The sequence below is a fragment of the Mustelus asterias genome, chromosome 18 (genome assembly GCF_964213995.1).
Source record: "Mustelus asterias chromosome 18, sMusAst1.hap1.1, whole genome shotgun sequence".
NCBI lineage: Eukaryota > Metazoa > Chordata > Chondrichthyes > Carcharhiniformes > Triakidae > Mustelus > Mustelus asterias.
This window is the reverse complement of record NC_135818.1, coordinates 49,632,964-49,650,126: the sequence shown is the minus strand read 5'-3', so window position 1 is coordinate 49,650,126 and position 17,163 is coordinate 49,632,964. Positions and strand designations below refer to the sequence as shown.

The 17,163-nt window shown below is 42.8% G+C and overlaps 1 protein-coding gene across 1 annotated transcript in view; it reads right to left on the bottom strand.

Annotated features, from left to right (window-relative positions):
* The window catches only part of atg14 (autophagy related 14), a 44,039-nt gene that overhangs the window by 12,603 nt on the left and 14,273 nt on the right, over positions 1 to 17,163 (bottom strand). The window contains exons 4-6 of the mRNA XM_078233882.1: positions 12,675 to 12,756; positions 7,124 to 7,361; positions 5,322 to 5,551 (exon numbers count right to left, since the gene is read on the bottom strand). Of these exons, the coding sequence (XP_078090008.1) occupies positions 5,322 to 5,551; positions 7,124 to 7,361; positions 12,675 to 12,756 (550 nt within the window). The remainder of the gene's footprint in view (positions 1 to 5,321; positions 5,552 to 7,123; positions 7,362 to 12,674; positions 12,757 to 17,163) is intronic.

The window sequence follows — 17,163 nt, the reverse complement described above, 5'->3', positions numbered from 1 at the left end:
TGAATAGCAGCAGCCAGGTCTGGGAGGGGAGCTGAGTGGTGGCTCCCTCAGGCCTAGCTTCCAGCCCTGTAACTGGCCTTTAGATACTCTCCCCAGCTCTGACTGCTTTGGAGAAGGTGGTGGCAGCTGGGCCATGCGAGCGGGGTTTTGGGAGGGGTTTCAGAAACAAATTAAAAGGTGCAATTCCATGGTCAAATGTCAGAACTTTTTAACCCTTGTAGGAAACATCTTAAAAGGAGGAAAGAGAAATAGTAAAATGGAGAGATTTAGGAAGAAATTCCAGAGTTTATGGAGTAGGCAGCTGAAGGATGGCTGCAATGGTGGCCAAAATTAGAGGAGCACAAATATCAGAAGGTTGTAGGGGTGGAGGAGGATACAGAGAGGGGAAGAGAATCTTCTTCAATACTCTCTACAGGTCCTATTTGTCTAGATAAAATGGAGTAAAACATCAATATAACATACACTTTCAAAGGTATAAAACAGCGATAATTTTTGTTCTGGAGTGTAACACTCAAAATTTAAGTTTAAAAAAAAAACTTATTGCAAAAGTTTTTGATAATTACTTCTGTATTAGCTATCCAAATCTGTTCTTTACAGCCTGTAACAAACCAAGATCTGAATTATCGTGCATGTTTGTAACCAGGACAATATTCAACTTTGAACTCAGGTGCACAGGGCAAAGGTTTCTTTCTTTACATAATTAAGGCAAGTGATTGATATGGATCTATACGTGCACATTTATTCCATCTATGAGCAGCATCATGGGGTAGCCATGAACCATTTGTTTACACAATTTACATGTACATAACAACTAGAAGTTAACTAAACATAGGCAGATTTAGAGACAATAGACTAAATCTTAAGCCCACGTTCACCGTCTGCGAGGTTGGTGGTGAGGGCTCACGATCTGGAAGCTGCAGTTCTTGCTGGCGAGAATGCGACTTCAGATTTTCCCCACCCCTAGCTGGCAATGTCATCAGGTTCATGCCCATAGTGAGTGGGAACCTGCTTTGCACTACTATTAATGCCCCTCTCCATATACTGATACCATGCCAACGTGATGTCACATTGACGCAGTTCACAACAGCTTCACACAAATGTGAACCTGTCATGGAGGTCTCCCCAGGGGCACAAAGGTACATTTGGCCAGGGGGGGGGGGGGGGGGAGGAGGAGAAACATGCTCGGGCAGTGTCCTGGCAATGCTCCTTGGCATAGGTTAGCACTGCCTTGTTGGCAACATGTCACCCTGGCAGTGTCACCCTGTGCTAAGGGATTGTCACAGTAGGAGCTTCATGGAGGAGGGAGTGCAGTTAATGCTGCTGTGCTTTGGGTTGGTAGCAATCCAATAAGCAGGGGATGCCTAGTACGATGGAGGTTACACTCTGTCAAAACAATGGGATTCAACAATACTGCTGCACGCTATTTCAATTCTGCACATTATCAATGTCGATGGCCTCCAAATGAGATTGAGGGTCTAAATCATGGACAGTCTTATCCTTTAGTTTAAATTAGCCAAATGCACTTCACTAATGGTCCTTAGAGAAAAAAAAGATAGATTATTACTGAATCAGTCTTGATTGGACACCACACATTTTGGATATCACAACCTTTTTAATGCATCATTATCTGAATTCCTACAACATAGTAAGAAGTCTCACAATACCAGGTTAAAGTCCAACAGGTTTATTTGGTAGCACAAACTTTCGAAGTTTCGCTCCTTCTTCAGGTGAGTGAGGAGTTGTGTTCACAAACAGGGCATACACCGATACAAACTCAATTTACAAGATAATGGTTGAAATACAAGTCTTTACAGGTAATCGAGTCTTAAAGGTACAGACAATGTGAGTGGAGAGAGGGTTAAGCACAGGTTAAAGAGGTGTGTATTGTCTCCAGCCAGGATCGTTAGTGAGATTTTACAAGCCCAGGCAAGACGTGAGGGTTACAGATAGTGTGACATGGACCCAAGATCCCGGCTGAGGCCGCCCTCGTGTGCGGAACTTGGCTATCAGTTTCTGCTCAGCGATGCTGCGTGGTCGTGTGTCGTGAAGGCTGCCTTGGAAAATGCTTACCCGAAGATCAGAGGCTGAATGCCCGTGACTGCTGAAGTGTTCCCCAATAGGAAGAGAACACTCCTGCCTGGTGATTGTCGAGCAGTGTTTATTCACCTGTTGTCGTAGCGTCTGCATGGTCTCCCCAAGGTACCATGCCTCGGGACATCCTTTTCTGCAGTGTATCAGGTAGACAGCATTGGCCGAGTTGCAAGAGTATGTACCGTGTACCTGGTAGATGGTGTTCTCACGTGAGATGATGGCATCCGTGTCGATGATCTGGCCTTGGCGAGATGTTAGTCTCCATCGATGACATGTTGAAGGCTCCGGAGAAGATGTCGTAGCTTCTCCGCTCCGGGGAAGTACTGGACGACAAAGGGTACTCTGTCTGCCATGTCCCATATTAGTCTTCTGAGGTCGTCGGTGCGCTTTCTCGCTGTGGCGCATCGGAACTGTTGATCGATGAGTCAAGTACCATATCCTGTTCTTATGAGGGTGTCTTTCAGCGTCTGTAGGTGTCTGTTGCGATCCTCCTCATCTGAGCAGATCCTGTGTATATGGAGGGCTAGTTCGTAGGGGATGGCTTCTTTAACGTGTTAAGGGTGGAAGCTGGAGAAGTGGAGCATCGTGAGGTTATCCGTGGGCTTGTAGTACAGTGAAATGCTGAGGTAACATCCTTGATGGAGATGAGTGTGTCCAAGAATGCATCCAATTCCAGAGAATAGTCCATGGTGAGTCTGATAGTGAGATGTAACTGGTTGATGTCATCATATAGTTGTTTCAGTGATTGTTCGCTATGAGTCCAAGAAAATGTCATCAATGTGAGTGGAGAGACCAACACACCCAGCCGTCCCATCGTATCAGGCAATGGGACCCTGTGTGAGAACCTCTCCAGCTACGTCGAGGGCACCCTGAAATCCATTGTACAAAGAACCCCCAGCTTCTGTCGCGACACTACGGACTTCCTACAGAAACTCAGCACACATGGAGCAGTTGAACCAGGAGCACTCCTCGTCGCAATGGATGTCTCGGCACTCTACACCAGCATCCCCCTAAACGTGTATAGCGTCGGTTGAAGGTCCTGTGCGGTGAAGAGGTCTTGTTTGAACCTGTGCATGAAGATGTTGGCATATTGAGGTGCAAATTTGGTCCCCATGGCTGTTCCATGTATCTGGATGAAGAACTGGTTGTTGAAGGTGAAGGCGTTGTGGTCCAGGATGAAGCTGATGAGTTGTAGAATTGCATCTGGAGATTGGCAGTTTTCGGCGTTGAGTACTGAGGCAGTTGCACCAATGCCATCGTTGTGGGGGATGCAGGTGTAGAATGCCGAGACATCCATTGTGACGAGGAGTGCTCCTGGTTCAACTGCTCCATGTGTGCTGAGTTTCTGTAGGAAGTCTGTAGTGTCGCGACAGGAGCTGGGGGTTCTTTGTACAATGGATTTCAGGATGCCCTCGACGTAGCTGGAGAGGTTCTCACACAGGATCCCATTGCCTGATACGATGGGACGGCTGGGTGTGTTGGTCTTGTGTATCTTCGGGAGGCAGTAGAGATCTCTAATGCGGGGAGTATGTGGGATGAGAGCACGGAAGGCGCTCTGAAGGTCCGGATCAAAGGTCTTAATCAGTCCGTTGAGTTGATGGGTGTGTTCTTTGGTCGGATCTGCGGGTAACTGTCTGTAGTGTCCCTCGTTGTTCAGTTGTCAGTACACTTCTTTGCAGTAATTCGTTCTGTTCAGTATGACAGTGGCCCCTCCTTTGCTGGTTTGATGACAATGTTGCAGTTGGTCTTGAGAGCGCGGATGGCATTGCGTTGTGCTTGGGTGACGTTCGGGGCTGTCTTGTGAGTGCGACTGATGAATCTGGCATTGACGCACCTCCTGGCGGCTTGGGCATACATATCGAGTCGAGGGCAGTGGCCTTCCGGAGGAGTCCAATTCACTGTACCGCAAGCCCACAGATAACTTCACAATGCTCCACTTCTCCAGCTTCCACCCTAAACACATTAAAGAAGCCATCCCCTACGGACAAGCCCTCCATATACACAGGATCTGCTCAGATGAGGAGGATCGCAACAGACACCTACAGACGCTGAAAGACACCATCATAAGAACAGGATATGGCGCTCGACTCATCAATCAACAGTTCCGACGCACCACAGCAGAAAGCCGCACCGAACTCCTCAGAAGACAAACACGGGACACAGCGGACAGAGTACCCTTCGTCGTCCAGTACTTCCCCGGAACAGAGAAGCTACAACATCTTCTCCGGAGCTTTCAACATGCCATCGATGAAGATTAACATCTCGCCAAGGCCATCCCCACACCCCTACTTCTTGCCTTCTAACAACCGCACAACCTCAAACAAACAATTGTCCGCAGCAAACTACCCAGCCTTCAGGAGAACAGTGACCATGATACCACACAACCCTGCCACAGCAACCTTTGCAAGCCATGCCGGATCATCGACACGGATGCCATCATCTCACGAGGACATCATCCACCAGGTACACGGTACATACTCTTTCGACTTGGCCAATGTTGTCTACCTGATACGCTGCAGGAAAGGATGTCCCGAGGCATGTTTCATTGGGGAGACCATGCAGATGCTACAACAACGGGTGAATGAACACCGCTCGACAATCCCCAGACAGGAGTGTTCTCTTCCTGTTGGAGAACACTTCAGCATCACGGGCATTCAGCCTCTGATCTTCGGGTAAACGTTCTCCAAGGCAGCCTCCACGACAATGCAGAATTGCTGAGCAGAAACTGATAAGTTCCGCACACATGAGGGCGGCCTCAACTGGGATCTTCGGTTCAAGTCACACTATCTGTAATCTCCACGACTTGCCTGGGCTTGCAAAATCTCTCTAACTGTCCCGGCTGGAGACAATACACACCTCTTTAACCTGTGCTTAACCCTCTCTCCACTCACATTGTCTGTACCTTTAAGACTTGATTGCCTGTAAAGACTCACGTTCCAACCATTATCTTGTAAATTGAGTTTGTGTCTATATATGCCCTGTTTGTGAACACAACTCCTCACTCACCTGAAGGAGGAACGACACTCCGAAAGCTTGTGCTACCAAATAAACCTGTTGGACTTTAACCTGGTATTGTGAGACTTCTTACTGTGCACATTGAACATATAGAACCAACACAACAATTTACTGCCTTAAGATTGTTATAACGAAAGTTACTAACAGACTTGAAAATATTGGTTTTAGTAGAATATACAGCCTTAAATACACAAAAGCACACTTAAGAAGCTCACCTGGCCCTTGTGCAGTTTTTTTCTCTTCCACCCAGTTATAATAAGCTGAATAATCCCCATTGCTGGGCAGATATATCCAGCGGCCTACAATCCCTATGTTGGTTTCTCCATTGTTATCATCACAAATCCATCTTCCAGAGAGATAAGTAGTTCTCCTTGCCTCTGCCAGCTCACTGACGGTACTGGAGGTCATGCCACTGTCTGATTCAAATGTTGCATCTGCTGGATCCCTAGCAGAACCAACAAAAAAAATTAATGATAATGCGTATTTCATAGTGAATGGAATATATTACAATCCCTAATTAATGAATATGAATCACTCTGGTGCATCAGAAAAACTGAAGTTTCAATATAAAATCACATTTAAGCAGGATATATATGCATACAAAACATAAAATGTGATAATAGAAATTAAGATTTTGCATTAATAATATCACTTTTAATCAATTTATTTAGTTGTTAGAGATCCCTTTCATAGAAACAGAGAAAAACTACAGCACAATACAGGCCCTTCAGCCCACAAAGTTGTGCCGAACATGTCCCTTAGCGATTACTAGGCTTACCTATAACCCTCTATCTTACTAAGTTCCATGTACTTATCTAAAAGTCTCTTAAAAGACCCTATCGAATCCGCCTCCACCACTGTTGCTGGCAGCCCATTCCACACACCCACCACCCTCCGAGTGAAAAACTTACCCCTGACATCTCCTCTGTACCTACTCCCCAGCACCTTAAACCTGTGTCCTCTTGTGGCAACCATTTCAGCCCTGGGAAAAAGCCTCTGACTATCCACTCGATCAATACCTCTCAACATCTTATACACCTCTATCAGGTCACCCCTCATCCTTCGTCTTTCCAAGGAGAAAAGGCCGAGCTCATTCAACCTATCCTCATAAGGCATGCTCCCCAACCCAGGCAACATCCTTGTAAATCTCCTCTGCACCCTTTCTATGGCTTCCACATCCTTCCTGTAATGAGGCGACCAGAACTGAGCACAGTACTCCAAGTAGGGTCTGACCAGGGTCTTATATAGCTGCAACATTATCTCATGACTCCTAAACTCAATTCCTCGATTGATGAAGGCCAGTACACCATATGCCGCCTTAACCACAGCCTCAACCTGCACAGCTGCTTTGAGCGTCAATTGGAAGGATAGTTGTTATTTAAATCAAATATTAAGTTATGACCACTTAATGAATTAACTTTAACAAACCTATTCCCAAAAATTCATAAATGGTATTTAATCCAACATTTACAGTATAATTAACCCTATTGAGTTATCAATTGTTAACTGTGAGCAGAAAATGCATGGGGCCCTGGTACTTCTCCATGTCGGGATAAAAATTAGTTGCATAGTTATCCAAAACCAGATTCATGCATATCCTAATGACCAATTAGATAGAGGAAATGAAAAAGGCACTGGGAAAACAGCTAACAACTAATACTGATGTGTGGAATCAAAAGAAAAGAGAAGAAAAATATTTGCTCTTTACAGTGTTCAGATTCTGCTGTAATTTAGTCCAGTCACATTTAAGTCTCAAAAGAGCATTATGTTCTCCTTGAGGATGCAAAATAGTCTCTACCTAATCATTCAATCAGTGTTATTCTCTTCCATTTTGAAAGTCTGGAGAAGGCTGCTGCAATATTTTCATCAAATGATTTAAAATGCATATTAAAACTATATATGTGGGTATTAACCATCAGAAACCATAAGTAACCTTAAAATTTGCAACAGGCCTATAGTTCTCTTAAAGGTAAAGTAACATAAAAGCATTTCCGATTCTTGTTTTAATCCTCCCTACCTCATTCCTATTTTCACCTCCTGTAGAGGGAAAATCACACGTGTTAGTTCCAGGATGTGTGTCCAACGGTTGCGGGCTAGGTGCTCTTGTCGATTCCAGAACTCAATATTTTTCTTCTCAACCAAATCATTAAGTTTACGGATGAGTCTCTGAATTTTGTCCTTTTTTTCTTGATGTCGTTGGGCCCGGCGTTGTAACTTTTGGTTGTTTTCCTGATTTTTAAATACCAATTCTTTCTCTGAATTTAGCAACAAAGTTAAAAGTTAATAGCACTACATTCTCCTCATCATCCAATTTTACTAAACTTCTATTAAATAAAAAGTATATTTTAATATTTCCCTTCTCAATGTTTGAGGCATAGTTCCTGACCTCAGACAATGTTATTTTAAACTAGGAGATGTGCAACAGCAGTTCAGGTTATTTTCCTTCTGTAAGATTAGGGATTTTTTTGTATTATTGTACTGTACTATCTTTAAATATATCTGTTAAGAATGTATTCTGTAGGTAAAATAATCACAAAGTATGATGGGCAACCTCAGCTGAATGTTAGCTAGCTAGTTTTGTACAAGTGACACGAAATGCTGAGAAGCGACGTAAAATGGTTAATTTATTGTAAAACTTTACTGGAAATGCTTTAAACTGTGAGCAGCTTCAGGGAAACTTCTGACCTTTCTTTCAATAAAAGGTTGTGTACTGTATCTGGCAAAGAGCTGTAGAGTGCAAAGAGTCTGCACAAATTAGCCTTTTTAAGCTGCCATTTTAGGTGATTGACACGTGAGCACAGCAGCTAGAGGTGTGGTGTGACCTTTTGGTCTTATTGCTGTTAAGGACAAAAAGCATGAGTTGCATAGTGCTAATAGTATCAAGAAGGTGAGCCTGAGGCCCTGCAAACTATAGAGACGAATCATATGGTACTGGGGGTCTTTAAATTCATTCCAGCTCAAGGTATAATCTCGTAGAACAATTAATTTTATAATTACGAACCAATCAGATAGTCAGAAAGGAGTTTCACCTCATATGGCACAAAGCCATGCTGATGTAAAGTGTATAAAATAAGAATTTGTGAGACACAAAATGCACATCAAGTAGAAGAAAAGATGGATTTCAATTAAGAAGTGAATAGGTCAAAGACTGGTGTTCCACAATGAATACTATTACTTACCACTGTCTATTAAGTATTATGTATTTGTTCTTATTGTGGTAAACTTAATTCTTTTTTAAACTTGGGAAAAGAACAATGAAAGCTCTGCTTATTGTTGCACAGCAAAAACATGTATACACTTTTTCAGGAACTTTTTCCAAACTTAAAGGGTATATTCCACAGAACTGCTCCATTATCTGATGTATAACAAAGGGAAATATCTACCATCATTCAGTCTTTGTCACTGTTTAGGCACCTTGTTTAGAATGAACATACGAATTAAGAGCAGGAGTAGGACACTCAGCCCTTTGAGCCTGCTTTGCCATTCAATTAGATTATGGCTGATCTGAGTGTAACCTCAACCCCACATTCCTGCCAACCCCCCAATAACCTTGCAACCCCTGTTTATCAAGAATCTATCTAGCTATGGCTTAAAACTCTTCAAAGACTCTGCTTCCATTGCCTTTTGAGGTAGAGAGTTCCAAAGACTCACATCCCTCAGAGAAAAAAATTCTCCTCATCTGTCTTAAATGAGCAACTCCTTATTTTTAAACAGTGGCTCCTAGATTTCCGACAAGAGGAAACACCCTCTCCATATTGACCCTGTCAACACCCATCAGGATCTTAAAAGATTTTGATCCAGTTGCCTCTTAATCTTCTAAGTTCTAGTGGATATGAACCTAACCTGTCCAACCTTTCCTCATATGACAACTCACCCATTCATGGTATTAGTGAGTAAACCTTCTCCGAACTGTTTCAAACACATTTACATCCTTCCTTATAAGGAGACCAATACCGTACAACAATACCCCAGATTTGATCCCATCAATGCCCCGTACAACTGATGTGGAGATGCCGGCGTTGGACTGGGGTAAACACACGAAGAGTTTTAACAACACCAGGTTAAAGTCCAACAGGTTTATTTGGTAGCAAATACCATTGGTTAAAGTCCATTGGTTAAATACCATTGGTTAAAATACCAGGTTAAAGTCCAACAGGTTTATTTGGTAGCAAATACCATTGGTATTTGCTACCAAATAAACCTGTTGGACTTTAACCTGGTGTTGTTAAAACTCTTACCGTACAACTGAAGCATAACTCCCCAACTTTTATAACTCCCCCCACAACAAATTATAACTTTTTAGCTTTCCTACTTATCTGCTGTAAATGTCTGCGCCCCAGGTGACTTTAGTCACCAGGTAAATCTGACAGCAAGTATATGGAACATACTTTCTGTTTAAGTAAAACAAAACAACCAATACAAATGTTAAAAATTAAGTAAATTATTTCAGTTAAACTAGACAAAATTCTTACATTGCTTGGTGGCACAGTGGTTAGCACTGGTGCCTCTCAGCGCCAGGGACCAGAGTTTCATTCCAGCCTTGGGTGACTGGAGTTTGCACTTTCTCCCCATGTCTGCGTGGGTTCCTTCCCATAGTCCATAGATGTGCAGGCTAGATGAGATGGCCATGCTAAATTACCCACTTAGTGTCCAAAGATGTGTAGGTTAGATAGATTAGCCATTGTAAATGCGTGGGGCTAAGGGGATAAGGCAGGGGTGCAGGTGTGGGTAAAGATGTTTTTTTGGAAAGTCGGTGCAGACTCAATGGGCAGATGGAGTCCATCTGCACTGTAGAGATTCAAGATGTTAAAAAAATTAGGGAACATTCAAAAAGGTAAGAGACACTCAGAGCCATCAGGTTATTTAATCAAATAATATTCAAGACAAGGGATTATCTATCATATTTTCTGCCGCTCTTTTGGAAAATGGATAAGGGCATGTCAAAAATAAAATTAGTTAGTAAAATGACTTTTTCTTGTTCTTTAATGTCTTAAGATTTTATTTTATAGCTCCCTTTTTAATTTTGCTACCATGGTGATATCTTTTTATCTCTCAAAATCCATATTAAGTATTTTGTATGTCAGAATTCCCTGTACTATACTTCACGTCCTACCAGCTCCACTTCCATAACAGCTGGCACAGTATGCCATAGCTCCCAATTGCCTTGACCCCTCAATCAACTTTCCACCATGCAACACTGTAGTTCCCCTTTCACTTCTTCCAAAATCCCCAAAAAAGTACTCCCGAATCTCATATTAATCTTCCTATTATTGAGAGACTCAAAAGATGGTCTACATTCCTATTCCCCAAGATTTCCACATACCTCCCACCTACTCAAAACATCTTTCTTAACACTTTCTTACGGATCGTGGAACTAAGTCACTAAATTCAGTACCTAAATTAAACAGCTCGGAGATTGCAGAGTTAGACATGATACAATACTACCGACCATTGAGACTAAGCATGGAGAACTCAATTGATGCAAGTAAAATTAATTGGTGCACCAGTGGCAGAAAACATGACAGATAATGTGCTGGAAAAAAGTAGGCACAAGGTTTATTCTGGTACAGCAGACCATGATTATATAACTAGACTATAAACCTAGAGGTTTTTAGTTCAATGCATGTGATGAAATAAATCTGGTCATTAGCAACTAGTACAGGAAAAATAAAAATGATGCTGGGGACCTCAAATGTATCAATGTTTGGCATTTCTGGCTGACGGTGGTTACAAATGTTTCAGGTTTGTCTTCTGTCCTTACATTGGAGTTCGGCCATCATGGAGGATGGGGATGTTCATGGAACCTCCTAACATTAGCTGTTTAATTGTCCACTATCATTCAAGACCAGTTGTGCCAGGACTGCAGTTGGTTGTGGGATTGCTTAATCCTGTCCATAATGTTGCTCCTGCTGTCTGGCAAGCAGTGTTCTTGTGTTGTGGTTTCAACAAACCACAAATGAGGTTGGCTCCTCATTGGCTCCACAAACCTCTCTGGAGTAACCAGCAGGAGGTTTCCCTGTCCATGTCTAGCCTTATGCCATGATTCGGAGTCAATTTTGAGGACACCCAGAGCCACTCCCTATCCCAGTGTACTGCCACCTCTGGTGGATCAGTCCTGTCTGTGGGACAGGACATATCGAGGGATAGTGATGGAACAATAAGTGAAAGTCTGCAAAGATGGCTGAAAAGTATTTTTCTGACAGAATGATGTCAGACTGTTGCTTGACTAAGCTTTAACAAAGGGTCATCTGGACTCGAAGCGTCAGCTCTTTTCTCTCCTGACAGATGCTGCCAGACCTGCTGAGATTTTCCAGCGTTTTCTCTTTTGGTTGCTTGACTAATCTGTGGACCAGCTCTCTCAATTTTGGCACCCGCAGATATTAGTGAGGAGGACTTTGACGGAGTTGCAAGCCTCTTTGTCGTATCTGGTGCCCAAGTCAGCTGGGTGGTCCATCCAGTGTTATTCTTATTCTTTATCTGATGTCCAAATTACTCTCAGGTTCCCCCGTGAAGAACCAGACATCTGTGACACAAACAGGGTAGCACTTACCACAGCAAACTTAAAGCAAATTTTATTCCAGATTTATTTAATTAAATGAACATAAATTCCTCAGCTGCCCTGGTGGGATTTGAATTCATGTCACTGTATCATTAGTCCTGGATTACTTATATAAAAACAGAAAATGCTGATAGCAGCATATGTGGAGGGAGAAACAGCATTAATGTTTCAAGTCTGTATGACTTTTTCAGAGCTGGATTACCACTTCAGTAACATAATCACTAACAAAGTAAAACAGTTGCCCACCATATCTTTTCAAGTCTGTATCGGGGGCAGAGATGATGGTCATACCGTGGAGAATAATCATGATGAGTATGATATGATTAATGAAGACTTGGACATCAAAAGTGGCTAAGCGGTTCGGCAGCTGCAGAAATATCTTAAAGGACTAAAGTGAATTTCATCTAAGTATCCTTTATCCTTATTTGCATTTAATCTTTATGTTTTTTGTTAATAACTTTATTATTTCTACTTACAACAGCATTTTGTAATATGCTAAGCTTTTCTGGTTTAAGACTAAATCTTTGCTGCTGGTTTATTTTTAAATTGAGTCACTCACACATTAAAAAGGGGCTACATACAAACACACAAATTCTTAGCTTACAGGCCACTTTGAGAATAACACCTTTTGCATGGTTGTATCAAAAATGCACTGCAGAAAGACAAGATGCAAACTTCCGTTCGTAATTTCCCATTTTGGGTTATCCAACCATGTCACATCAAGCACCTGGTCATATTTTAATACAAGGACATCCTGAGTATCAGCAGGAAGGGTAAATTAGAAGCATGTTAACTTGGCTCCTTTCTTGAACCCACACGTGATCGATTATAGACATAACTGAGAAACATCTATGAGCAGGTGTGGAGCAGTGCTTCAGTTAGTAAAGTGCACAGTGAAGCAGCAAGTAGAAAAAATATACTAGATTCAAGATTAATACATCAGCAAAACATTAATTTATTCACAATTATCTTCATAATTTAAGAAGAGAATTTCACTAAGCTTCTGTACCTCTTTGTGCTTCCTCATTTCCACAACAAATTGCGTCTTTCAACTGTTCAATCCTTATTTGGCATGACATAATCTTCCATTTCTGAAAATTATAGAATTTATTATTCCACTGCTAAAGTACAGTTGTGGACTTAAAAGTGACAGATCAAATCAAACATAAGGTGTAACTGTTCAACATTCTGGAGATCAATTGTTCAAATTCTGACTGGCTTTTTACTTCGGAAGTGAATTAGAATATATTTTCTGTTGCTGAAGAAGTTTCTGCGTATATCAGAAATGATTGTGCTTATTTATTTTTTAAACAAAATGGCCTGAATCTTCCGCTGCCCAGAAATGTGAAATATGGACTTGTTTGTTTTAGGTCCTGACACATGTATATTTGTAATTGCCCGCAAAGTTTCAACTTTCGATGGATTGATTTGCACTGCCCCGGACACTGTGCAAAAGACAGTGCTGGAGACTTGGGTCAAATATGTGGGGCTTACTTGAATACTTGCCCTGGCAATGTTACACAGATTAATATCTACTGTAACTGAGTGATTAACAAATTAGGCACTACCGCCCCCCCCCCCCTCAAAATTTTAACAACTTTTGGTAATGGATGCTGTAGAGATGATGAAATTGACAGGACAGCTTTTTGCTGTATAAATGCGGTTTCTTAATAACTCAGTATTTATTAACTAAAATTAGACTTAGAGTCTGAAGCTATTCTTGGTCATTGACTGGTAACATTAACTTTACTTTGTTCCCTTCACTGATGCTCTCTGATCTGCATTTTCTTTATTTTACTGTAACTATACAGTGGGCGTAAGGGTGGCACAGTGGTTAGCACTGCTGCCTCTCAGCTCCAGGGACCCGGGTTCAATTCCCAGCTTAGGTCACTGTGTGTGTGGAGTTTGCACATTCTTCCCGTGTCTGCGTGGGTTTCCTCCCACAGTCCAAAAATGTGCAGGTTAGGTTGATTGGCCATACTAAATTGCTCCTTAGTGTCCAGGATGCATAGGTTAGAGGGATTAGCGGGGTAAATATGTGGGGGTTCTGGGGATAGGGCTGGGTGGGATTGTGGTTGGTGCAGAGTCGATGGGCCGAGTGGCCTCCTTCTGCACTGTAGGGATTCTATGATTCAGTATTGTGTGTTCTGGTACAGTTTTCTTGTTAAAGTGTTTTTCTGTTATGTATAATAAGAAGTGCATGATTGACTTATTTTTATAATATTATCAGTGGTGAATCAGAAAGTGCATAGTTTTTTACAAGTACAGAATCATAGAAACCCTACAGTGCAGAAGGAGGCCATTCGGCCCATCGAGTCTGCACCGGCCACAATCCCACCCAGGCCCTACCCCCACATATTTACCTGCTAATCCCTCTAACCTACGCATCTCAGGACGCTAAGGGGCAATTTTTAACCTGGCCAATCAACCTAACCCGCACATCTTTGGACTGTGGGAGGAAACCGGAGCACCCGGAGGAAACCCACGCAGACACGAGGAGAATGTGCAAACTCCACACAGACAGCGACCCGAGCCGGGAATCGAACCCAGGACCCTGGAGCTGTGAAGCAGCAGTGCTAACCACTGTGCTACCGTGGGTTTGTAAGCCTCTAAGGATATAAACCTAACATTCCAGGATTTAGATGCTTCAAGCGTGGTAAGTGGGTGACAAAAGCGGTGGGGGTGTTGCTTTACAGATCAGGGAGAATGTCACAGTTATACCGAGGGAGGACATCTTAGTGGGATCATATGGGTAGAACTCAGGAACAGGAATGATGCAATCAAACTGTTGGGGTTGTACTACAGACCTCCTAACAGCCAGCGTGAAGTGGAGGAATTGATTTGTCAACGGATTATGGGAAGATGTGAAAACAACAGGGTTGTTGTGATGGCCGATTTTAACTTCCCCAATGTAGACTGGAATTCCTTTAGTGCCAGGGGCTTGGATGGGGCAGGGTTTGTTCAGTGTGTCCAAGAGTACTTATTAAGGCAAACTGGAGATAATCCAACTTGGGAAGAGGTGGTTGTTGTGATGGCCGATTTTAACTTCCCCAATATAGACTGGGATTCATAGAGTCATAGAGGTTTACAGTATGGAAACAGGCCCTTTGGCCCAACTTGTCCATGCCACCCTTTCTTTTTTTAAACCCCTAAGCTAATCCCAATTGCCTGCATTTGGCCCATATCCCTCTATACCCATCGTACCCATGTAGCTATCTAAATGCTTTTGAAAAGACAATATTGTACCCGCCTCTACTACTACCTCTGGCCGCTTGATCCAGATACTCATCACCCTGTGTGTGAAAAAATTGCTCCTCTGGACACTTTCGTATCTTTCCCTTCTCACCTTAAACCTATGCCCTCTAGTTTTAGACTCCCCTACCTTTGGGAAAAGATATTGACTATCTAGCTGACCTGTGCCCCTCATTATTTTATAGACCTCTATAAGATCACCCCTCAGCCTCCTACGCTCCAGAGAAAAAAGTCCCAGTCTATCCAGCCTCTCCTTATAACTCAATCCACCAAGTCCAGGTAGCATCCTAGTAAATCTTTTCTGCACTCTTTCTAGTTTAATAATATCCTTTCTATAATAGGGTGACCAGAATTGCACACAATATTCCAAGTGTGGCCTTACCAATGTCTTATACAACTTCAACAAGAGGTTCCAACTCCTGTATTCAATGTTCTGACCGATGAAATCAAGCATGCCGAATGCCTTCTTCACCACTCTGTCCACCTGTGACTCCACTTTCAAAGAGCTTTGGACACGTACCCCATGATCTCTTTGTTCTGTAACTCTCCTCAATGCCCTACCATTAACTGAGTAAGTCCTGCCCTGGTTCAATCTACCAAAATGCATCACCTCGCATTTGTCTAAATTAAACTCCATCTGCCATTCGTCAGCCCACTGGCCCAATTGATCAAGATCCCGTTGCAATTGGAGATAACTTTCTTCACTGTCCACTATGCCACCAATCTTGGTGTCATCTGCAAACTTACTAACCATGCCTCCTATATTCTCATCCAAATCATTAATATAAATGACAAATAACAGTGGACCCAGCACTGATCCCTGAGGCACACCGCTGGTCACAGGCCTCCAGTTTGAAAAACAACCCTCTACAACCACCCTCTGGCTTCTGTCAAGAAGCCAATTTTGTATCCATTTAGATACCTCACCCTGGATCCCGTGAGATTTAACCTTATGCAACAACTTACTATGCGGTACCTTGTCAAAGGCTTTGCTAAAGTCCATGTAGACAACATCAACTGCACTGCCCTCCACTACCTTCTTGGTTACCCCTTCAAAAAACTCAATCAAATTTGTGAGACATGATTTCCCACTCACAAAGCCATGCTGACTGTCACTAATCAGTCCTTGCGTCTCTAATTGCCTGAAGATCCTGTTTCTCAAAATACCTTCCAACAACTTACCCACCACAGATGTGAGGCTCACTGGCCTGTAGTTCCCAGACTTTTCCCTGTAGCCCTTTTTAAACAAAGGCACAACATTTGCTACTCTCCAATCCTCAGGCACCTCACCCGTAACTATCGATGATTCAAATATCTCAGCTAGGGGACACACAATTTCCTCCCTAGCCTCCCACAATGTCCTGGGATACATTTCATCAGGTCCCGGGGATTTATCTACCTTGATGCGCTTTAAGACTTCCAGCAGCTCCTTCTCTGTAATATGTACACTCCTCAAGACATCACTATTTATTTCCCCAAGTTCCCTAACATCCATGCTTTTCTCAACAGTAAATACTGATGAGAAATATTCATTTAGGATCTCACCCATCTCTTGTGGATCTGCACATAGATGACCTTGTTGATCCTTAAGAGGCCCTACTCTCTGCCTTGTTACTCTTTTGCCCTTTATGTATTTGTAGAAGCTCTTTGGATTCTCCTTTGCCTTATCTGCCAAAACAATCTTGTCCCCTTTTTGCCCTCCTGATTTATCTCTTAACTCTACTCCTATACCCCCTATACTCTTCAAGGGATTCACTTGATCCCAGCTGCCTATGCATGTCATGTGCCTCTTTCTTCTTCTTGACCAGGGCCTCTATCCCGAGTCATCCAGGGTTCCCTACTTCTACCAGCCTTCCCCTTCACTCTAAGAGGAATGTGTTTACCCTGAACCCTGGTTAACACACTTTTGAAAGCCTCCCACTTACCAGACGTCCCTTTGCCTTCCCACAGACTCCCCCAATTAACTTTTGAAAGTTCCTGCCTGATACCATCAAAATTGGCCTTGCCCCAATTTAGAATTTTACCTTTTGGGCCAGACCTATCATTCTCCATAGCTATCTTAAAACCAATAGAATTATGGCCACTGGTCCCAAAGTGATCCCTCACTAACACTTCTGTCACCTGCCCTTCCTTATTTCCCAAGAGGAGGTCATGTTTTGCCCCCTCTCTAGTCGGGCCATCCACATACTGAATGAGAAATTCCTCCTGAATACACTCAACAAATTTCTCTCCATCCAACCCTCTAA